General features: G+C 43.7%; 1 protein-coding gene across 2 annotated transcripts in view; it reads right to left on the bottom strand.

The window, feature by feature from the left end:
- Window positions 1-1,402: 1,402 nt before the first annotated feature.
- The window catches only part of POLD3 (DNA polymerase delta 3, accessory subunit), a 38,806-nt gene continuing 16,191 nt past the window's right edge, over window positions 1,403-24,017 (bottom strand). The window contains exons 7-12 of one of the 2 annotated variants that reach the window (XM_037877466.2): window positions 23,133-23,205; window positions 20,770-20,932; window positions 19,314-19,420; window positions 10,152-10,246; window positions 9,837-9,915; window positions 1,403-3,098 (exon numbers count right to left, since the gene is read on the bottom strand). In XM_037877466.2, coding sequence (XP_037733394.1) covers window positions 2,893-3,098; window positions 9,837-9,915; window positions 10,152-10,246; window positions 19,314-19,420; window positions 20,770-20,932; window positions 23,133-23,205 — 723 coding nt within the window. In that variant the 3' untranslated portion in view covers window positions 1,403-2,892. Of the gene's footprint in view, window positions 3,099-9,836; window positions 9,916-10,151; window positions 10,247-19,313; window positions 19,424-20,769; window positions 20,933-23,132; window positions 23,206-24,017 lie in introns of both variants that reach the window. The other variant, XM_037877394.2, reaches the window with a different exon arrangement.

Genomic DNA, 24,017 nt, shown 5'->3' with positions numbered 1-24,017 from the left:
TAAATTACCCTGTACTAATGGCCATGATGTTTAGGAGAAGGAAAGTTAAGCCTATTGTTTTCTCAGGCCAAAAGACTGCTGGAAATGTATAAAAACTTTGGGACATGATCCTTCTTCATCTCAGATTTGCTTTGGGCTTCAAGAGGAGGAAACCTTAAGCCATAAGGATTTAGGTCCCCAGTCACTGACTGGAGTCACCCTGAATATGGACATTGGACCATAACTTATGGACTATTTCTAAACGGACGTTTGGCAATTACAAGCTCAGCTCTGCTACGTAACTGAACCTCAGGAACTGAATTCAAGTCTGTCTGTATATTGATCTTTTAACCAACACGCTCTCTTTTTTTAAATAAATTGTAGTTTAGTTAATAAGAATTGACTATAAGCGTGTATTTTGGGTAAGATCTAAGTTATCATTTGACCTGGGTCTGGGGCTTGGTCCTTTAGGGTCAGGAGAACCTTTTCTTTTATATCATGTAATAACATTTTCAGAATTTATCATCCTATGTGTGTCTGGAGGGAGGCCTGAGGTTGGGTACTAAGGGAACTGCATTGTTTGGACTGCTGAGTAACCAGGGAGGTGCTATAGAAGCTGTTTTGGGCTGGCTTGGTAAATCTAAGTATTGGAATATCCACCAGCTTCTGGGATTTGTCTGCCCTGTTCTGTTTGCAGTTCACCCTAACTGAGTGACCTCAGCTGGCTCCCACGGGCAGCACCGCCCCACAAGTGCTGTGTATTATTATACTAGAGACACAGAATATTAATGCGGGCTACATCCAGGGCAAACAGTCTGAACATGGGAATACAAAGAAAACCTTACTACCCATGGTATTTATATGGCTCCCATTATCTCAGTATTTGAGCCCCTCACAATCTTTTCATGTATTTATCCTCTACAGAGGTAAGAAGTGCTATTCCAGTTTTTACAGATGGGGAACTTGCCCACTGACCCCTGGTTCCCCCATGTCCTAGGCTAGCACCTTAACCTCTGGACCACCAAGGAATCTGAGAAGAATGGATAGAGCAAAGGGCCAGAACCTATCATGATAACAGTTATGCCAGAATGTGCCCTTTTAATCTTTATAAACGACAGGAGAAACCAGCACCTTTGTCTCCTAGCACAGCACCATATTAAATAGATATAACTGGAATTTTAAAGCATTGTCTCAAAACCCCATCTGGACTCCCAAATTGTTACCGGACTGGTTAATAGTTCCAGCTGTATTTTTAATATATGTATCCTTTGTTCTGTAAAGTCTTGTATTGCTTTTATATCTGGAAGTTTTGCCATGCAATTGAATGCCATGAACCTGCTTTATTCAGATTTATACAAGCTATATGGGAAATCAGAAAGTAGCACAACTTTCCAAGAACAATCAGTAACACAAACAAAAGAAGGTAAGTGTTTAAAGGGTTTTATTATTTAACATTACTCTTAGAATATACTTCCAGGTATGCCAAGAAAAATAGAAACATTGAAGTGGTATTTTTCTGGGAAAGATACAAAAGTTCATTGTAAAGATTTCCATCCTTTTCCAATGGTGGCCCTCTACTTCCATTAAAACATGTCCGAAACATGCCAAACCTTACTCACCTGTAGCACCATAGTGTCGATGTTGCCTAGCTCAACAGAAGGGGGTTTTCTGTCCATGTGCAGAATCCACCACCCTGAGCAGTGCTAGTTAGATCGACTAAAGAATTCTCCCATCAACACAGCTGCGTTTACACTGGGGATTAGGTCATCTTAACCTAATTTTTCACGCCCCTGAGCAACATAGAGAGGTCCATCTAAATTTTAGCTGTAAACAAGAGCTCAGACAACTGAAATCTCTAGTCATTTTTGACAATTTGGGCCCCAACGTGTTGCACATCTTCACAGGCTGTTGGTTCCTTGGGACCAGTATTTTGCTATGGCACATTTCCTTAGACACTAGACTTTAAAAAAAAAAAAAAAAATTTGTACATGGCACATTCCTATTAGACTTTAAATAAATAAAAGCCAACAAAGAGGAGCTGCATACTTCTTTATGTCCCTGGCTACGATGCAGGCAAGTACACTGCCACTTTCATCAGGACAACCCACCCACATGCCCACCTTTGAGTCAAAAACCACCCACTCGTAGAGCTGAGCACACAGTTCCTTTCCCAGTGGCTGGCTGGGCTTCGGCCTTGTCCCAGGTTCACTATATCCAACTGCGTAGGAAGCCATTAATGATGTTTTTGCAAAGAGTGATGGAGCACAAGCAGTGCCATGGTCTATAATTAGGCATCCAAGCACTTTACAGAGGACGTACTTAAGGAAGAAATGGTTGAGAGAATTTTATATGTGGTACTTTGTCCAACAAAGATTATAAAGGCAGAGAGAAAACTATTTACCGGCCTTGGGGGAGAAATCAAATTCATTTCATCCAGTTATAACTGCAGCAGATGTTCACTATTTGTGTGTGTGCCTGTTACATTATAGTTTTTAACCAACCTGAACGTTTAAACAAACAAGACAAAAAAAAAAAATCAAATGATTCCACTAAAAGGATTAGCTTCTTATTTCGTCCATCTACTCCTGGAATAGGCCTTAGGACCAGACAGGTCAAAGGCCATGCTTAAAAATTTTAAATGTCATCATGTAAACAAATTAACGGATCTCTAAGTGTTCCTCTAGAGCTTGCTCCCAGCTACTGCTTTCTATATGGCTTAGCATAGAAGGAGAATTACAAGATATGGATACAATTAAGTTTTCTGATGCAAAACCTGGTGCAGACAGCTTACTTCCACAGTAAACTAGATATTTCCCACCAGGGTAGCCCATCTGTTGTTCTCCTCCAAAGCCGAAAGCGACTGAAAGGAGTGACATTTCCAAACCGCCCAGGGATCGTGGGGAGAGATTCAGTTCATTTCTTCTGGAAGAAGCCCATGATGGAGACTTGTTTGTTGGCTTTGCTGGCTGTGGCTGCCCCTTTCTTCAGGCCCTTCCGATCCTCCTTGGGTTCTTTCTTCACAGCTGCCGTGGACTGACTGTGTGCAGCTGGCAGCTTGGACTTGATGAATTCCTCTTCACTATCTGAACAGGATTCGCTCTCATAAACCTTTTCGGTCACTGGAAAGAGAATGTGGCAGGAGTGGTTAAGCCTTTGCTCAGAACAGCTGCAACCAACCAAGCAGTACATTCAGGGAATCAATGAGGATGTAAGAGAGGCACACAACACAAGGACAGTTAAAATTAATAGCATCCTGGCTCTGCAGTTTTCAGGTATGCAAGTGGGACAATTTGGAGACTCTGCCTCGGTTCAGTGTATGAATTCTTGTTGATGCTACAAAGTTGTTATAAAATTGTTGCATCAGGGAATGCCTCTATGTGGATGCGGAATGTACCAGTTGCTGATACAGATGGCAATATGTACCCCCCTACCAAACAGATTCAGAACAGAAGTCACAAGATGCAGAGTAAGGATCCTGGACACCCCAGAGGATTCTGCCCAAGCCCAAAGACCTCTCCGGAGTGGGGAGGAGCCGGAGACAGCGAAATGCATATAGGCGCATTTGTTATTTTGTACAGGTCCTGTGTATGAGTCCAGCGGAGGGCAACAAAAATGATTAGGGGACTGGAACACATGACTTATGAGGAGAGGCTGAGGGAACTGGGGATGTTTAGTCTTCAGAAGAGAAGAATGAGGGGGGATTTGATAGCTGCTTTCAACTACCTGAAAGGGGGTTCCAAAGAGGATGGCTCTAGACTGTTCTCAGTGGTAGCAGATGACAGAACAAGGAGTAATGGTCTCAAGTTGCAGTGGGGGAGATTTAGGTTGGATATTAGGAAAAACTCTCTCACTATGAGGGTGGTGAAACACTAGAATGCGTTACCTAGGGAGGTGGTGGAATCTCCTTCCCTAGAAGTTTTTAAGGTCAGGCTTGACAAAGCCCTGGCTGGGATGATTTAATTGGGGATCGGTCCTGCTTTGAGCAGGGGGTTGGACTAGATGACCTCCTGAGGTCCCTTCCAACCCTGATATTCTATGAGGTAAACTAGAAGTCTCACACCTTTGGTGGCATTCTGCGGAACATGCAAGTGCTGCTGAGGAGGCTTGGGGGAGATGACTCCGGTTTCAAAGTCCAGTTGCCTTGGTCCTGGAGTCCACACTGCCAAAAAGGGAGTCAGGCACAAGATTTGCTCCTGGAGTGCGTGCCCAGAGGCCTAAAGCCAAGCTACACTCTACCCAGCCCCAGCAAATTAAGGGCACGTGGAATTCAGCATTTGGATCCCCTCACAGCAGTCTGGTGAGTGTCCAGCAGAGAGCACTCAACCAGATTCGTGATGTCAAGTTACGACAATGTCAGCAAGGCAGAGGCCAAAAACAAAAGAACTAGCTGGGATCGCTCCCATTGACACAGTAACAATACCTAGCTCTTACGCAGTGCTCTTCACCCACTGATCTCAAAGCACTTAGAGGCAGCATGTATCATTGTCCCCATTTTACTGATGGGGAAACAGAGGCCAGAGGTGGAATGACTTGTCCAAGGTCTCTCAGCAGATCACAGAGCTGGGAATAAAACCCAGGGCTCCTGAGTCCCAGTCCAGTGCTCTTATCGACTGGGCTAGACTGCCTCCATCACCTTTAAGATGAATGGAGCGAGATTACGTAGTGAAAGATGGCACATTAACAGCTGTGGAGGATTATGTCCTCTCTTCTACCTAGGGCCTTATGCAGTACCCATCTCCTTGGTATCTGAGTGCATAGTCCGCCAGACAGCAGGCTCCCCACCCAAGCCCTTCAGCCCAGTTGGGTGGGACTGCCTCCCTGGGTGAGAGGGCAGTTCAGTTGCCAAATCTTCTCACTGCATAGACCCTACAACAGGGAGGGTGCCAAGTACACTGAAGATTGTTGCAACAAGGACGATTGTCCACTAGGGACTAGATTGCAGACACCAATTCATCTTTCACAGAACATGCAGCAGCCATCAGAGAGTAACGGCTTTCAGTAACTACTGACCAGGACTGAATCTGAGTCGTTACCCAAGTACGGAAAGGTTCTACAGCCCAATCCGAATCCCATCCACTCCCACAACAGCATTGCTAGGGCAACCTTTTCCACCAATGCTTACAAAAAACATGATACACAGATGGTCTGATTTTCCAAGCTCTTGAGCATGACATTGCACCCCATATTCTTCACAGTGATATTATGATAAGATTATGACATAATCATCATGTATTTTATGCAAGGCATGTGAGGTGTCATTGAAAAGGTTATGATTTGCTGACTATGATTATCCTGTTTGTATGCATGCATCATTTTTGTATCTGAAGTTATGAATATTGACTATGTATCCATATTTCCAACATAGTTACACCTGGGTAATGCCCACTAGACAAGATGATTTCATTCTAGATAGTGGATGGGGAAGGGCCTATTCAGGGTAATGGACCATTAGGAAAACAATAGGCCTTAGAAGAAGCTTATCTCCCCCTGGGAAGCCTTCCTGAGGATGCTACAGACAGCCTCTGAGTAATGGCTGCTATGACTCTACAAAGACATGTGATGTGACCACATGTCTCTGGACTCCATCTTGCAATGTTAGTGTTTTTCCACAGACCGGTCTGGGAGCTAAGCAACGAAACAAAGGGCTCCCACCATATGTAAAAGCTATATAAGGCAGGGAGTGACATCATCTGGTGTTCTTCGCTACCCACCAAGAAGACTCCTGGAAACACCTGAGGAAAAAAGATTGAACTGGGGAAAGGGCTGGACCCAGACAAAAGGGATTTTTAGCCTGTGAATGGAACACCTGTGGATTCCAAGCTGCAAAGCAAGTGCAGCTTGCCCCTTAAGAATCTGCAGCCTGTTTGTATCATCTCTTAGGGTGAGAATCTGCTATTCATATCCAATCTATTTAGTATCTTAAGCTTAGTTTGCGTTTTTTGTTTATTTGCTAGGCAATCTGCTTTGAAGTGTTTGGCTATCACGTATAATCACTTAAAATCTATCTTTTGTAGTTAAACTTATTTTTGCTTTATCTAAACCAGTGTGTGGGAATCATAACTTAGGGGCAGAAGGCTGTTGCATATTCCTCTCCACACTGAGGGAGGGGGCAAATTTTATGAGCTTACGCTGTACACTTCCCTGTGCACAATACGGTATAGTTTTGGGTTTATACTCCAGAGGGGGTATGTGCCTGAGGAGCTGGTTGTTGCCCTAGCTGTCGCCTTTGTATGCAGGGCCTGGTCAAAGCACTTGCATGTAACTGCAACTGGGTGTGGCCCTACCTGTATGTATGTGGTGAGAGTGCAGGCTGAAGCCTGGAGGGCTTTGCAGCTTGTCAGAGCAGTACAGTGTAAGAGGGAGCCCATGCTGGTGAGTCGGGGGGCTCAGTGGTACCCCAGTTCCAGGTGGCACCCCGGGGGGAACCCATCATACTGAGCACCTGAAGGTCCACTGACTTGATTTGGATGCTGTTGTGATGATGGTTATATGTACGCCTAGATAGAGAGCGCTTGGTGCTTCTGAAATTCAGATGACGAGCTCGTTTTTTTTACATAACACCTCTCTGAAAGTTTTTACAAGCTAGGGAGAGACACAAATTAAACCTAGATAGTTGATTTTTTCTACAGAGAGAGTAGCTGGCATTTCAAAGCAGTACTGGAAAGGGTTCATTTAGTAACCAACCAATCATTGAATGAGTATTACTTAGTGGGATTCCCCCCTTTCAGTGCTGTCATAGTGTTTAATGATAGAGTCTTTAGGTCTATAAAACAATGCTTACTAAAATGGATCTGGACCCAACTCCACTGATGGCAACCATCAACATCCACAAGTAAACACTGATCCACCAGCTTCCAATGCAGCGTTCTGGTATGTTTCTAGTAAACCATTTTTTCTTTAGCAACTCTACTCTTTTTTTGCAGGGGTCTGAACTTCACTTCTGGAAAATTGGCTTTTAGTTGTACCAGCTAAATCAAATGAGGTCTTCTACACAATCCGTGGCTGTAAGGAGAAACCATTTAGCACCAGTCCCTGTGGTACTAAACCCTGCTCCTCTGTGTGATTAGTCAGTCAAACAGGGACTCTAAACATAAGCCAGTTTCTCTTTACAATCAATTAGCTTTTCAACAAGCAGCCTTAAGAGGCCGATATTGCTGGCCGACTCACTCCCCACCTTTGCTCTTAGCATGAATTATCCTCGGAGGTTAAACTATCCTATCTGTGTGCAATCATTTATTGAGGGTTTCCATTAGGCCCAAGTTGTAAGAGACTGTCTGTAGGACAGAGAATCTAGCATTTAGCTGAACGTTTTTCTTTGCTAGGTTGTCTTGCGTTTTTGTAGTAGCCAGTGCACATTTCAAGTGCTGCTTTTCCATGGTAAACAGGGATTGAAACACTCTCACAGGCCTGGACCAGGCCCAATACCTGGAGGAGTTTACTAAATCTGAAAGTGTCCCACTGTGACATTAGCAACCAATCTCATAAGAAGCAGAGTTAAGTAAGACTTGGTCCACATACAGTTTTTGAACCAGTAACACTCTTTTGGTTAGGGGTGTGATTATTAATTAACAACGGAAAGTTACAGTAGTAGTAACCCCTGGTGTGGACACAGTTATAACGGTATCCAGGTATCTTAAACAAGTATGAGCGACTCTCCTTCCTTTCAGGGATGCAGGTCTCATATACACAGGAAAGTGTTTTTTTGTATAATTTAAGGTGTGAATTTAAACCACTATAGTTATACCAAAATAGCCCACCATGTAGACATTCTTATTCCAGCATAAAAGTGCCTTTTTTCAGTTTAGCTTGTGTCACTTGGAAAGGTGTTTAAGCTAAACCTAAAATAAAGCCACTCTTATACTGGAGTAAGAGTGTCCCCATGGGGGATCAGAACTATAGAACTACAGCTGTGCACCTGTTAAAACATTCCCCATGCAGACAAGCCCTGAGCTATATAAGCAGAAGTACCTTTATACCAGTATAACTGCATCCACACTGGGGTGGTAATGGTGATGGGAGGAGGTTGTAGAACTTCAGCTATGTCAGCATGGTTAAAAAACTATACAACATTTGTGATTAGACGAGCCTTTAGATTAAGGACCTGATCCTAGGAGATGGTGAGCACCCACAATTCCCGCTGACTTCAACTAGGCGCTGCAGGTGCTTAGTTTTTTGATTTGCTTTACAATCACCAGTTTCTAGTTGTAGTAGTTCTCGGGGAAAGTGGCACTAAAACCATGGAGACACTCAAGGGAGGGTATATAGCAGGATGATATTCCAAACAATGAGATTGGAAGATCCAATATCTTGGCTCTGATCTAGGCAGCTTTAACGCATTTTAAAAAGGTGAAAAATCCCATAATTCAAATGATACAAATATTTGATATCAGCCCAGGAGCTTTGCAAGACCGTAGGATTATCAGGCCCACATGGGGCAGGGGGAGAGACGGGATGAAATGGGGACACAGCAAGTTCTGGACCACAGACTGGTGCAAATTTTTGGTACATACAGTAGTATTTCCTTCTTACCCAATTCTTCAGCATCATAGCCCCATCTGACTCTGTCCTTGCTACTCTGAGCCTTTTCCAAGTGCACCACAGGGGCCTTATTTTCCCCTTCATAAAACTGTAGTGGATATTAATTTGTAAACCAAAGGTCTGCCTATTTCACAAGAGACCATTTAAACCCATGGTCCAGTGGGGGAAAAAGGCAAGCTTCCCGGTACTGGCACATTTGGAAAAGGCTGAATAGAAAAAGGAATGCAGAATTCTTTGCTGGAAATAAAAGCTTTAATGTTCATTATGGCGAGGTCTGGATGCAGACCTTATTAAAACCACTAGCTGTGGAGCAAGGTTTTCATTTTCCTTCCAAAACACCCCATCATGTCAACAAGCAATTCTCAACAAATCCATTTCCCTCTGACAAAAACCTAGTACTAGAGCCTTTAGCTACTATTGAAGCCAGTTACTTTCCTGGTAGCTTTAGCTTTCTTTAAAGGAGATATAAAACACAGGACCTGATCCCTCTCCTGGAATAAGCCAAGCTCCCTGGATTCCATTCAAATCAAGAGGAGTTGAGGACACTCAGTATCTTGTAGGATCAGGCACACATTGTGCTTAGTATAAATAATGCTTCCTCCAGTTTGTCAAATTTAAAGAACTTTATAAATGTTACCTAAATCTTATAACACTCTTGCAAGGTAGGGAAATAGGTGACTTGCTCAAAATCACCAAATGAATCAGAGCTGGGTTAGAATTTAAACATTCCTGGCTCCCAGATCTGTGCTCAGACCTGCCTCCTCCCAAGGGCAAGAGAACACAGGACTGCTAGGAACAAAGGACTTGCTTTTTAGAGTTTTAAATCCCAAATCCCCAACATGCTGCTTGTTGCTCTTACCAGTTTATTTGGGGTATTCCGCATTATATTGAGGGCCAGATTCATTGGTATAACCCAGCTGTTCTGGACCATTCTATCTGCTTTGTGTCACCAATGAATCTAAGGATTTTTTTTTTTTTTTTTTTTTTTAATAAAAAGGTATGCATTTTTGAAAAGGAGGGAAAGTGCTAGTGCTGGTTATAATGGTAGGAAAGAGGGAACAAAAGAAAATATTCAAAAAGTTTTCGATTGAGAGTGAGACAGTCAATGACAACTCCACTCCACCCTCCTCTGACAGAGGGACAGTTACAGTGCAGGAAAGTGGAGTTGGAATCCTCAGAGCTCAAGAAAAGAAGAATAAAGTGATACTGTGGGGCCCTTCCCTGGATAGGTTTGGTCTGTAAAACTTGCAAAAAACCCCAGTGACTTCAATAAAGTGAGCCCCTACGTGTGGGTGCGGGAGAACGCTATCTATTCTTACCCATGCAGCCTTCATCATCCACAAATGTTTTGGATTTCAGCACGCGCTTCCGTTTCCGCTTCTTCCCTCCTGTCGAAGCCTGAAGGGTATCACAAGGGACCAAGAGTTAAGGCAGGGTGTGTGTAGAGAACTTCTATGGGCATGATCACCAAGAGCCAAACGTTGTCCGTCTCATTATCAAAGTCAGGTCTGACCAACTATTCGCCCCGCCTCAGCACATCCTACAGCCCTGCTTCTGCAAACACCCTGGATTTCTTCATTTTATCAAGACAAAAACACATATAAATGCAAGTTGTCACCATAATGTGCCATTACCTCCGTCGTTTCTGGTTCTAGTTCAATCTTCAGTGCAGGCTCTGGAGAAGGCAAGGGGGGAGTAGCTTCTTGAGGTGCGGGAGATACAGAGACATCTGCCAAGAGAAAAAGAGCTGGACATAGTGATGGCATTTGGGACAGTGCCCCCATATTGGCTTGCAGCATTTCCCATGGCATTTGTTAAGCACATTTAGCCCTTGCCTGTAAAGCTGCTGTCTTATTAAAGTCAGGGCAAAATGTTCCAAGTTGCATGCCTAAAGTCAGGCATCTAAGTCCAGGTTTAGGCCCCAAGTGACTGGCTAAATCGTCAGAGGTGCTGCAGACCCCCAGTTCTCAATGACTTCAAATTGCAAATGGAACAAAACCTGATGCTGTGCTACCTTCTGGAGCCTGTGGAGAGCAGCCGCAGCAGCACTGGCGCTTCCCATACCTTTGCCAGACAGAAGCCAACAAGGTTTGCAGTCGTGTAAGAGATGTGGGTGCGGCAGAGGGAGAGAGATGTGAGGGGGTTGTGAGTTCAGCGCAGGGCAATGGGGAGAAGTGCCTTGCATTACTCCAGAGGCACAGTTCTGACTAGCTTACATGGCTATAAGAAGAGTCCTCTTCAGCCCAAGTGAAAGTTGCTACCATGTGAGGCTTCAAACCTGGGGAGAGGTAGTAGTGGGGGGAAAACTTCCTCCTCCAACCTATTGCTTAATAAGAACAATGGAAGTGTTGGCAGGGGGGACACAGTTCCTGCTGGGCTCCACCTCCTCCCTGCCTCTGCTGGCTGTAGAGCAGCGTGCATACTGTAGGTGTAACATGAATTCTGGATCTGTAACTATCCCAACCGATTAGGTCAGCGTTAAGAGTTCTGACTGTGCCAGGCGTGTGGCCAGCTGACCTTCATGGGGTAAGCAGGGCTCAAGTGAAACAGTTGGCTGCCAATACTAAATAATAAATTACGTTCTTCAAACCAGGACTCAATCTCATAACTACTCCGGTGACCGAGACACAGAAACACAAACAGTGAGCAGGATCACATGACTCGGTATTTCACCTTGCTGCAAATAGTCGATATGGGGCAGGTGTCATGCAAACACTAGAACCTAATGTGACGAAGTGGGAACTCTCTTAATGTTTTCCATGAACAGTATGAGTGCCCCAGTTTCCCCCTATGTGTTGCACAAGTATCTAGGTGATGGACAAGGGTGGGTGATTGTGGCAGAGACCCCTCGAGGATAGGTCTGACTGCCACATAGTTCCCTGGGCCCAGTCAATAGCCAGACACACTGTATCCTGGCAACTGATGGCCAGGGTCCACCTTCTGCAAGGAGCCAGCCGAAGGAGTTGGAGACCAAAGAGAGATGCCCGGGAAAGAGACGGAGGATGGGTAACTGGGCATGACTGAGGGAGGGCTGCTGGAAGCTGGGCAGTCTTCTGGTTTGGGACTCAGGGGGATCCAGAGCCCTGCCTCCCCCTCCCGCCCCGCCCCCCCGATGGACTTTGCTGAACCTTCCTACTTTCTCTGCTAACAAGAACTGTTTATGCTGTATTCCAGATGACTAATAAACCCTTCTGTTTTACAGCGCTGGCTGAGAGTCACTGCTGACTGGGAAGCTGGGGGTGCATGGCCGCTTAAGGGGGCACGTAAGGCTTTCCCAGGTGTCCTATTCAGGTGGAGTCACTGTGGGGAACTCATGGCGTGAAACGCATGCTGAACACTCTGAGGTCAGACCCAGGAGGCAATGAAGCCAAGCAGGCTCGCCCTTGTGAGTGTGTGCCCTGCGGGGTGCCACCCTACAGGAGGGTTCTGTCTGAACTTCATTCAGAGCGGTTCCAGAGCACCGAGCCTCTTCACCCGTGACACCTAATCACTGATTTTTTCTGCAGGTGCTACCTGCCGAGATAGACAAAGCTCACTACTAGCCTTTCCCAGGTGAAAAGTTGCAGACAGTTTCAAATTCTCCTCATTTGCAATTATTCTGAAAGTAACTACGGTCTGGAAAACTCCTTTGCAAGGCTTGAAACATTCACTGAAGGCTAGCCAGAGGACTAAACCTGCTAACATAAGAACAACCATACTGGGTCAGACCAAAGGTCCATCTAGCTCAGTATCCTGTCTTCCCACAGTGCCCAATGTCAGGTGCCCCATAGGGAATGAACAGAACAGGTAATCATCAAGTGATCCATCCCCTGTCGCCCATTCCCAGCTTCTGGCAAGCAGAGGCTAGGGACACCACCCGTGCCCCTCCTGGCTAATAGCCATTGATGAACCTAACCTCCAGGAAATTATCTAGCTCTTTTTTGAACCCTATTATAGTCTTGGCCTTCATCCTCTGGCAAAGAGTTCCACAGGTTAACTGTGCGTTGTGTGAAGAAATACTTCCTTTTGTTTATTTTAAACCTGCTGCCTATTAATTTCATTTGGTGACCCTAGTTCTTATGTGATGAGAGGAGTAAATAACACTTCCTTATTTACTTTCTTCACACCAGTCATGATTTTATAGACTTCAATCATATCCCCCCTTAGTCATCCCTTTTCCAAGCCTAAAAGTCCCAGTCTTATTAATATCTCCTCATACGGAAGCCATTCCATACCCCTAATTATTTTTGTTGCCCTTTTCTGAACCTTTTCCAATTCCAATATATCTTTTTTGAGATAGGGCGACCACATCTGCACACAGTATTCAAGATGTGGGCGTACCATGGATTTATATAGAGGCAATATGATATTTTCTGTCATCTTATCTATCCCTTTCTTAATGATTCCCAACACTGTTAGCTTTTTTGACTGCCGCTACACATTGAGTGAATGTTTTCAGCTAATTTAGACCCCAGCATTTTATATGTATAGTTGGGATTATGTTTTCCAATGTGCATTACTTCGCATTTAACAACAGTTAGTTTCATCTGCCATTTTCTTGCCCAGTCACCCAGTTTTGAGAGATCCCTTTGTAGCTCTTCCCAGTCTGCTTTGGATTTATCTTGAGTAGTTTTGTATCATCTGCAAATTTTGCCATGTCACTCTTTACCCCTTTTTCCAGATCATTTATGAATATGTTGAATAGGACCGGTCCCAGTACAGACCCCTGGGGGACACCACTATTTACCTCTCTCCCTTCTGAAAACTGACCATTTATTCCTACCGTTTGTTTCCTATCTTTTAACCAGTTACCAATCCATGAGAGGAACTTTCCTCTTATCCCATAACAGCTTACTTTGCTTAAGAGCCTTTGGTGAGGAACATTGTCACAGGCTCTCTGAAAATATAAGTACACTATATCCACTGGATCCCCCTTGTCCACATGCTTGTTGACCCTCTCAAAGAATTCTAGTAGATTGGTGAGGCATGATTTCCCTTTACAAAAACCATGTTGACTCTTCCCCGACAAATTACGTTCAGTATATGCCTAACGATTCTGTTCTTTACTATAGTTTCAACCTGTGTGCCCGGTACTGAACTCAGGCTTACTAGCCTCTAACTGCCAGGATCACCTCTGGAGCCCTTTTTAAAAATTGGCTTCTCATTAGCTATCCTCCAGTCATCTGGTACAGAAGCGGATTTAAATGATAGGTTACAAGCCACAGTTAGTAGTTCTGCAATTTCACATTTGAGTTGCTTCAGAACTCATGTGTGAATATCATCTGGTCCTAGTATCTTATTACTGTTTAATTGATCAATTTGTTCCAAAGCCTCCTCTAATGACACCTCAATCTGGGACAGTTCCTCAGATCTGTCACCTAAAAAGAATGGCTCAGGTTTGGGAATCTCCCTCACATCCTCAGCTGTGAAGACCGATGCAGAGAATTCATTTAGTTTCTCTGCAATGGCCTTATCGTCCTTGAGTACTCCTTTAGCATCTCAATCGTTCAATGGCCCCACTGGTTGTTTAGCAAGCTTCCTGCTTCTGATGTACTTTAAAATTGTTTTGCTATTACTTTTTGAGTCTTTGGCTGTTCTTCAAATTCTTTTTTGGCCTTCCTAATTATATTTTTACATTTCACTTGCCAGAGTTTATGCTGCTTTCTATTTTCCTCACTAGGATTTAACTTCCACTTTTTAAAAGGATGCCTTGTTGCCTCTCACTGCTTCTTTTACTTTGTTGTTTAGCCATGGTGGCACTTTTTTGGTTCTCTCAGTATGTATTTTAATTTGGGGTATATATTTAAGTTGAGCCTCTATTATGGTGTCTTGATTCTACGCTTTCTTTCACATATAGTGCCACTGCCCCACCAGCACAACCTGTTCTGTCCTTCCGATATATTTTGTATTCTGGTATTACTGTGTCCCATTGATTATCCTCATTCCACCAAGTTTCTGTGATGCCTATGTGACGTTGCACTCTACATGATTTTATGAAAATATGCTAATGAGTGTGAATATAATGTAACTGGAATATGCTTCATGCAAAAGGTCTCTTGTAAGGTATCATTAAAAATCTTATAATCTACTGAGTGTGGTCATCCTATTTGTATGTACGTATCATTCTTGTGCCTGAAACTAGAAATATGAAATATAACTCTAAGGGCCTATTGTAGTTATGCAAAATGTGGGCCATTAATGATGGTTTGAAATCTTGATGGCTCCCATCAACCAGGACAATTGACTGTGGATGGCGCTGTTTGCAGGCAGGCCTTCCTGTGAGTCAGGCTGGGAGGAATGAAGGCTTGGGATCTCACAGGACATGTGACCATGTCACCTGGTACTGAAATCCATCTTAAACCTGGTGCTTTTCCATTTAGAAGGAGGGGTGGGGACGCAGAGAGACAAAAAGATTCCCGCCTTGTGCCAAAGCTATATAAGGGGGTGGAACAGAACAAAGGGGGCCGCAGTCATGAGAAATCCCCTAGCTACCACCTAAGCTGGAACAAGGGCTGTACCAGGGGAAAGGATTGTGCTCAGACTAGGAAGGCGTCCAGTCTGTGATAGAAGCTTATTGAAACATCTCTGAGGGTGAGATTTTATTTGTATTCAGTTTTCTTACTGTATTAGGCTTAGACTTGCATGTTTTATTTTATTTTGCTTGATAATTCACTTTGTTCTGTTCGTTATTACTTGGAACCACTTGAATCCACTTGTATTTAATAAAATCACTTTTTACTTATTAATTAACCCAGAGTATGTTTAATACCGGGCGGGGGGGGGGGGAAAGAGGGGAAAAACAGCTGTACATATCTCTCTATCAGTGTTATAGCGGGTGAACAATTTATGAGTTTACCCTGTATAAGCTTTATGCAGGGTAAAACAGATTTATTTGGGGTTTGGACCCCATTGAGAGCTGGGCATCTGAGTGTTGGAGACAGGAACACTTAAGCTGTTTTCAATTAAGCCTGAAGCTTTTAGGGGACACGGTTCAGACTTGAGTCTATGTCTGCAGCAGGCAAGCGTGTCTGGCTCAAACAAGGCAAGGTTCTGAAGTCCCAGGGGGAAAACGAGCTCAGAGGTAGTCTCAACAGGTGGCAGTCCCCAAGGGGGTTTCTGTGATCCAACTTGTCACACCCTATTATATTGATATCGTCATATACAAGGAACTCTAGTTCACCGATCTTATTATTTAGACTTCTAGCATTTGTATATAAGCACTTTAAAAAAACTGTCACTTTTTAGCTATCTACCATTACATGATGTCATTGAATAGGATTCTTTTTCATTTGACTGTTTCTCATCAGATCCTACCTGTATTTTATCATCTTCCATCCTCTACTCCTTACTAGGACACAGAGAATCTCTATTAATAGATCCTCCCCTGAGGGATGTCTCTGTCTGAACCATGTATGTGCTCCTCCACACCTGTCGGCTTTCCCCCAGCTATTAATTTCAAAACTGCTGTATGACCTTATTAGGGTTTAGTGCCAGCAATCTGATTCCATTTTGGTTTAGGTAGAGCTCATGGTTCCGGTATAGGCTCCCCATTTCCCAAAAAGTTTCCCCAGTTCCTAATAAATCTAAACCCCTCCTCCCTATACCATTGTCTCGTCCACGCATTCAGACCCTGCAGGTTTGCTTGTCTAACTGGCCCTGCGCGTGGAACTGGAAGCATTGCAGAGAATGCTCCCATGGAGGTCCTGGACTTCAATCTCTTACCTAGGAGCCTAAATTTGGTTAGGGGTGTGATCTGTTTCCTGATAGTGTAATGCACTTCCTGAACTGCAGTAAGCTATACAGGTATAACTGCATCCACCCTAGTAAGGGTTTTGACACTTTAACTATACCGATAAAATCAAAGCACCAACACTTTCTAGCCGAGACAACGCCTAATTTGACAAATTGATAACTACATCGCTCAAGTGAAAATCTTCTAAAACAAACAGGATACGAACAAGGCGGGAGCTTGGATTCACGAAGCACTGGAATCGATTATATTCTTGTTCTTATATTACACACACACACACTGAATGTTATGCATTTCTGCTGATGACACACTGCTCTTGTCTGAGTACTCCAATGAATTCCAGCCCCTCCTTGTTTTTAAATCAGATTTGATTGAGATGGTCTTTGCCTAAGCAATAGAGGTACCAGTCTTCTGGATTCAAAACTGACTCGGGTTGGCTACAATCAATTTAAGTGAACTGGGGCAAAAGGGGAAGAGAGGTAGCACTATGCCAAAACTATTTACAACACCTATGAGCTACATATTCAGAGACAGGATACTGGGCCAGATGAACCACTGGTGTGATCCTGTGTGGCAGTTCCTATATTTCTAATTTAATTAAGAGTCTGGTGGTGACATTCTTAGAGTAAAGAGACAATGAACAGAAAACTGAAAACAAAGGAAGGACAACTGAGGTAATTTACTAGAGCAGGGGTGGGCAAGCTATGGCCCGCAAGCTCTGGCCAGGGCGCTGGGTCGGGAACTGCACCACGCGGCTCGGCCCTGCTCCGGCCAGGGTGCTGGGTCAGGGGCTGCACCACGCGGCTCCCGGAAGCTGCGGCATGGCCCCGCTCCGGCTCCTCCGTGCTCCAATGGCCCCCTCCAGCGCTTCAATGGGAGCTGCAGGGGCAGCGCCTGCGGATGGGGTAGCGTGCAGAGCTGCCTGGCCGCGCCTCCGCGTTGGAGCTGGAGAAGGGACATGCCCCTGCTTCCAGGAGCCGTTTGAGGTAAGCACCGTTCGGAGCCTGCACCCCTGAGCCTCTCCCCACACCCCAACTCCTTGCCCCAGCCCTGATCTCCCTCCCGCTCTCCAAACCCTTCGATCCCAGCTCGGAGCACCCTCCAGCACCCCAAACCTCTCATCCCCAGCCCCACCCCAGAGCCCACACCTCCAGTGGGAACCTGCACCCCTTCCCACACCCCTGCCCTGATCCCCCTCCAGCCCTCCAAACCCCTCAGTCCCAGCCCAGAGCACCCTCCTACACCCCAAACTCCTCATCCCCAGCCCCACCCCAGAGCCCGCACCCCCAACCAGAGCCCTCAGCCCCCTCCCAATTTTGTGAGCACTCATGGCCTGCCATACAATTTCTATTCCCCGATGTGACCCTTGAGCCAAAAAGTTTGCCTGCCCTGTGCTAGAGACACCCAGACAGGAAGAAGAGAACACATATACCCCTGGATCAAATTTTGAGGAAAGTGACAAGATAGTGTACCCAGAAGACCTAACTACCCAAAATATAATAATCCAGAGCAGATATTGAATGGGAGAGACCAGAAGAACTCTAATGCAGAAGAGACACAGAAGTGTTGGTGAACAGCAAATATGATGTACTTGCAATGCAATACAGCAGCAAAAAAGAGGCCAATGGAACATTGGGAATAGTCTCTTTCTTTGGCTCTGCTGGAAACTTGAAATAATGCATTTGGTTCTGGTCACTTTCTTACCAGAATGATATTGACAAATTGGAAGAAAATCATAGAAGAGCAATGAAAATGATCAGGTGGCTAGACAGGCTGATTTTAATCTTCCCTCATAAGAGCTTGGGAACTCAAGGGAAAAACCAGATAACATGAAGATGTAAATACCAAGGAGGGTGAGCAGGGTTTTGTTGTGTTTTTTAAAACAGTCTACTAGGAGTTTTTATTTAGGAATAATGTGACTAAATTAAGAAAGGGAAAATTAAGATGGAACATTAGGGAAAAGTCCCTGAGAGATTTAATCAGCCTGAGGAACAGTTTCACAAGGGAAGTGGTAGAAGTCCAATCATGTGGGACATCTAAAACTAGATTGGACAAAACGTGAACAAAGAAAGCAATTCTGCATTAGCAGGGAGATTGACAAAATAATCTAAGAGGTCTTTCCCATGTCTAACTTCTATGACAACCTCTATTCATTTTAGGAATGTTTCTCGAATACTGCACAGTATTTCTCATAAAGCAAATTCTCATTCTGTATTCCAATCCTTTTCCAATACAACCTAGTATCTGTTGTACCTTTTCTTGTTGTTGTGCACTGAATGATGGTTTCATTCATTTTTCAACAACCTCCGAATTCTTTTCCTGATCAGCTTGTTGAACGATTGTTTCATTTAACACGCATTCCCCAGTTTGGTTCCCAATTATCTACATTGAACGGCATCTGTGACCTCCAGTACCCAAATACTTTGGAATCTGGCTGTGCTGTTCCTTGTTACAGGCCTCTATCTTGCAAAGTTCTGTGCATTCAGCTTCTATCAAAAGTCAATGAGCATCAAGAACACTCAGCATGTTGCTGGGTCAGGCTGTATTGTTTTGCATCCCGTTTCTCTATTATCTGTATTCTTGAAAGTCTCACTTTTAGTATTGTCATCCAAACCATTTCTATAAACATTATGAATACTCAAGATCCTAAAAACTAACTCCTGGGGCACCCTACTTACAATTTACTAAATGAACTGGTTATGACACTGAGGAGGGCGCTATACCTTTCACAGGATATCAAAGAAACCACTTTGCACAAGTTAGTGCAACTGGCAACATACTCGCCGAGGACAGAGCCAGGTCTGAGCTCAGCTACGGTAAGAACAAATTACTCGGGGCCTCCGGAATGTACACTGAGGTGGCTTGTGGCAAAAATACTGAAAAAAACTCGGACTGCAGCCACTTGCATGGATACTGGGCCCACAAATACTTCTCGGGTCTTCCAAATTATTCCCTCAACTGTTGACTTTAATAGCTTTGGGTGGTGGTATCACTTAGTAATATGGTCAAAACAAGAACCCCTGCCCCAGGTTTCCTTGGTTAGTTTCTTGTAATCGCATCTTTTTACCTTCATCTTCACTGCTGTCAGACTGAGGTCGCTTGATTCGCCTCCTCTTTTTCTTCAGATTTTCATCCTCTTTCCCCTCGTTATCTGACATATCCACCCTCTTCGCTCTACTGGCACAAAGGAACAAATTGAACATGCTTCACCCCTCTGGTGTGCTTATAAAAAAAATGACAGATTTAGGCAACTACAATCTTCATAATTACAATCTTCAGATCACAAGGAAAGCAAGTACCTTGCAGACATCTCCAAAATGCACAACTAAGTACGTAAGTGGATACACACGTGCACACATGTATGGACTTTTTTTTTTTTTTTTAGGACCATCCTTCTCACCCAGTCCCAGCTCTTCATATGGCGAAAATTTCTCTAGCACCCCTCCAGTGCAGCATGCAGAGAGGTTTGTCTAGAACCTCATCTTGCTTGACCAAGGTAGCCTGGCAGGAGTGCATTACTGACCTCGTCACCACAGCTCAGCCTTCTAAGAACTAGTGTCCTAACAGACCCACTCAGAAGTTATTTTGATAGACTCCTTGCCACTGACTATGAGGTAGTGTCTCAGATTTCTGGAGCCATTTTTTAAAGACTTTTTTAATGTAATCGCATTTTGCTACTGGAAAAGTAAAACAGCTTCTTTCTTCTTTTAGAGCTGGCACGACATGCCAGACTAAAAGCCCTGGAGGCTGAAGGCCTCTGCATATTCATAGAACAGGTAAACCCAAGTAGCCTTCCCTACACTGCACTGCCAACGTGCAGTTTCCAGGCCCTTGGCTTCTCAAATGAGACGATCTACAAGGAAGCCAATTAGCAGCAGCTGTGACAGTGAGCTGGGTGATGTGTATACCTATGCAGCAGGAAATGGAAAGAGACCACCAATTAATTATACCCAGGCCACCAAACAGCCATGAGGCTGTGATGATTTTTGGTCTGTCAGCTTGGGTTGGATTAAAAACACAGGACTGCACTTAATTTTACTTGGAACATCACCCAAGGTAATTCAGTGTCTTAAAATGCAGCAGTACATCAGTTACTTCAACCATCAAGCAGAACTTCACATGTTGAAAGCTGTCTGTACACAAGCTTGGGAATATAAATCCACCCTGCAATACAAGTGCTCTTGCCAGCTCCCCATATTGCTCTCAAAGGTTACCAAGTTTGTTCAGTTTGGGCCGCAACTTCATAAAGAGATTGTCTCGTAGAACACCTCCCCCGCCCACTGGTGATTACCTGGACTACCGCCCTACCATTTGCAATTGCATAATGTCCCTATTGTAGCTACAGCTATTGCTTACATGGAAAAGAAATACCAGGAAAATTTTTTAATATATTTTTAGCTGACTTTAATGCAATTTATGTTGCTGGAAACAAGGATTTGAGCCAGCACCATGTGACCAGGCAGCTCTCTGCAGACCATCAGCAAGCGGTCCTATAGATCAGAGTCTGAAAACCACTGCTCTACCTTCTTTTGTCCTTCTGCTGAATTTTCATGGGCTCCATTTTCTTCCCAGGTTTCTCCACTGTTGCACTAGGGGGTGATTTTGGTTCCACTACCGAAACTGAGGGCTTGGCTACTGTTTTTTCTTCCTTTGGCTGTTCACACTCAGAGTTGACTTTAAGCTTATCTGTGAATAATACAAACAAAGTAAGAGCGCACACTGGTTATTCGACATGGACTGGAAATGACAAATGAATTAATAAACAGTGTCTGCACGCAAAAGGAAAGGCTGTAGTCTCAGTCAGCCACAGATGGAAGAAGTCACTACAGACCAAATCCAGAAGCATCAAGGGATCCTGTATGACCTTACAACTGCAAGCCATACCAGAAAAAGGGAACCACTACACTTCCATATGAAAGGGCAGGCATGATCCCCTCTACTGCTCTAGATGAATCCCTCAACGCAACATAATTTCCATCTTCTGGGTTCAGCTCAGCCACTTTACTCCTATCCAAGTCCAAATATTAGTCAGGTACGAGAAGCAGAGAAACAGCAAAATCCAGGACTGATGAAGTGCAGATGGAGCTGTGTTTAGCCTCTATGGTCATGACACTGTAGCCCACGATTATTATTTGTATTACCACAGCACTGAGGAGCCATAGTTATGACTTAGGACCCAGCTGTGCTAGGCACTGTACAATCACAGACTAAAGAGATGGTCCCTGCCCCAAAGAGATTACAATCTAAGTACAAGACAACAGACAAGAGGTGGACACAGACAGACAGGGGAATACAAAGAACAAGTGAGACAATATTGGTCAGACTGATAGGCAGTGGTCTTATACACCAGCAGTCTAACCACAATGCCTTGATTTCACTCAGCAGCCTTACATGTATACTGAATAGGAGAGATGACAAGCTAAAACCCACATCTTAGATACTTCAAGGAGTATGAGTAAGTATTCAACAGCTGAGTCAACAAAACCTCACGATCAATGGGATCAGAGACTGCTGACAGCTCTAATAAAATTGCCATCAGCATCTTTCTGGCACCCTATCCTTTGGCTCATGCTGAATCAAGCCGTCCGTTGGATGAAGGTCCATCAAAAACGTGCCAGCTGCTTCATCTAGCAAAATTTCAGTGATCCTAGCTAGGTAATGCATCTCACCTGTGACACAAAATGACCATCCACATGTTGAGCAGCAAAAGTCAGAGGACCCAATCATTGTTGTCACTGCCAGAGACTTGAGATAAAGTTTCTGAGGCTAGGGAAGACAGATATTAGTTCCCAAGAGCCAAGTTTCTCTCGGCCCCCTTGTTCCTGGCAATGCTGCTCCATCCTTTCAGTCACCAGACAAAGGTCATTGAAGGGGTGTATTCGCAGGAGCTCAGTACCAGAGTAGTACACAGCACACCACACATGGCAACAGAGTAGAGGAAGAAAGTCATTTATTCCAAATTAGTTACCTTTCCATTTTATGTCAGCTTCTCCACTTTTTAGAACGTGTTCTTCTGATCTTGGGCTCTTTGTAGATATTAAGTATTTAATTGGATTCATGGTAATAACCGTTCATATAATTTTAAAGTTTATGACGACAATCTCCTCACCTTACACTGTCATACTTAACAAAACAAAGACTTACAATGGAAACCTAAGCGGATCTCTATCGCTATGATCAGACACTACTCTAATCTAATCTATTAAATGCTCAATGCCAGAACCTGCACTGTGCAAAATCCAAGAGATTTGTTTCATAGCAACACTACCAATACCACCCCCAGCTTTGTTCCAGAAACACCTCCTTGGCTCCTCCTACTTTCCTTGCTACCGGTGCACATTTGAAGAAAGTCTGACACATTTGTTCCCCAAACCCTTTCCTTTCAGAATCTTCACAATTTCACTTAGAAAAATCTCCCTCATTCATCCTTTCCAATTGTCCGCTCTTTATTATCCCACAAATGATCTAAATTCCAAGACCAGCTACCTCTTCCTCCTTTGCTTTTTTTCCTCAAATCACTACCACTACCACACACTGTGTATAGCAGTTTTCAGGAACTATTTTCAAGGAGTCAGTTCTCCTGCCCAAAAATGCTCATTTTAAATCAAAAATTTTATGCAATAAAAATTCCTCCTGTGTTAAATATCTGTATGACAAGTGTCAGCCCAATTGATCTCCACCTAGTAAGTTTTTAGTATAGGAATATTCCACTTACAACTCTCCTATATAGCAAAGAATACACACTTGTTATCATCCATATTTTAACTGCTTCAATACTTTACTTGAACAATGATTTCCTAATGTTCCAAAGTAGCTCCTTACTACAATTATCCCACCCATTACCACAATGATTTCAGGAGACAGATGCATATAATATCATGCTTACTCATGGCAGCTTTTCCAAAGAAGTTGCTCATTGCATTCCCTTTGGGTGAGGTTTTGCTGCTTATTGTAGTTGCCTGGAAGTAAAGGTAAGAGAAACTGTAAGAGAGAGTTTTTCATACACTATTTTAATTCTTGTGTTTACTAGAATTTTCACAAGACCTCCACCAAACCTGGCACATGCAGCCTTCAAAATACATAGTACTGCAGTCTCTAGATACATAAAACTCACTAAAACAACATACTAATTTTTTTCTTTTCAACAGCATGTTTATGGGAAAACAAAGACTAAATTTCTCCATTGCAGAGACTTAATGTTTCAGGGAACTGTTAAAGGAGCATGGAACTTTTCACTCTTAGGTCACTGGTTCAAGGTCAACCCAGATCGCAAAGTCATTCCCATCTGATGGCTGTTCAGCATCATTTACTAAATAAGTTGTTGGGGTTCAGAACAATTCCCAGTGAACAAACATTCATATCGTAAAACACCACTACACAATTTGCATTGATTGACAAAAGACCACCCAAAAACTGAACGGGCCGTGGCGATTTAGCTACCCCATTTCACTGACACACTGGCAGAACAGCGTAAAGGAGCTTGCACTTCCACTACTCATGCTATACCTGTTCTGTAAACATACCCAATCTGCAGGGTAAGAGTTTTAAAAGTGCTAATGGGCATCAGATGCCCGAGTCTCATTGACTTTCAATGCCCAACTCCCTTAGTCTCCAAGATCATCAAGCTAGCATATTTCACCATCCCTAAATTCACTTTGAACCAATGTATGTTAAATTATGAAAACATAGACATTGTGAAGCTACCATAACCATTTTTTTAAAAAATATCCATTTATCTGTCATAGTGTTTTAAAAATCTATCAACACTACT

This window comes from Chelonia mydas, chromosome 1 (genome assembly GCF_015237465.2).
Source record: "Chelonia mydas isolate rCheMyd1 chromosome 1, rCheMyd1.pri.v2, whole genome shotgun sequence".
Lineage (NCBI taxonomy): Eukaryota > Metazoa > Chordata > Testudines > Cheloniidae > Chelonia > Chelonia mydas.
Note: the sequence above shows the minus strand (reverse complement) of the source record. Positions and strands in the feature narration are given on the sequence as shown.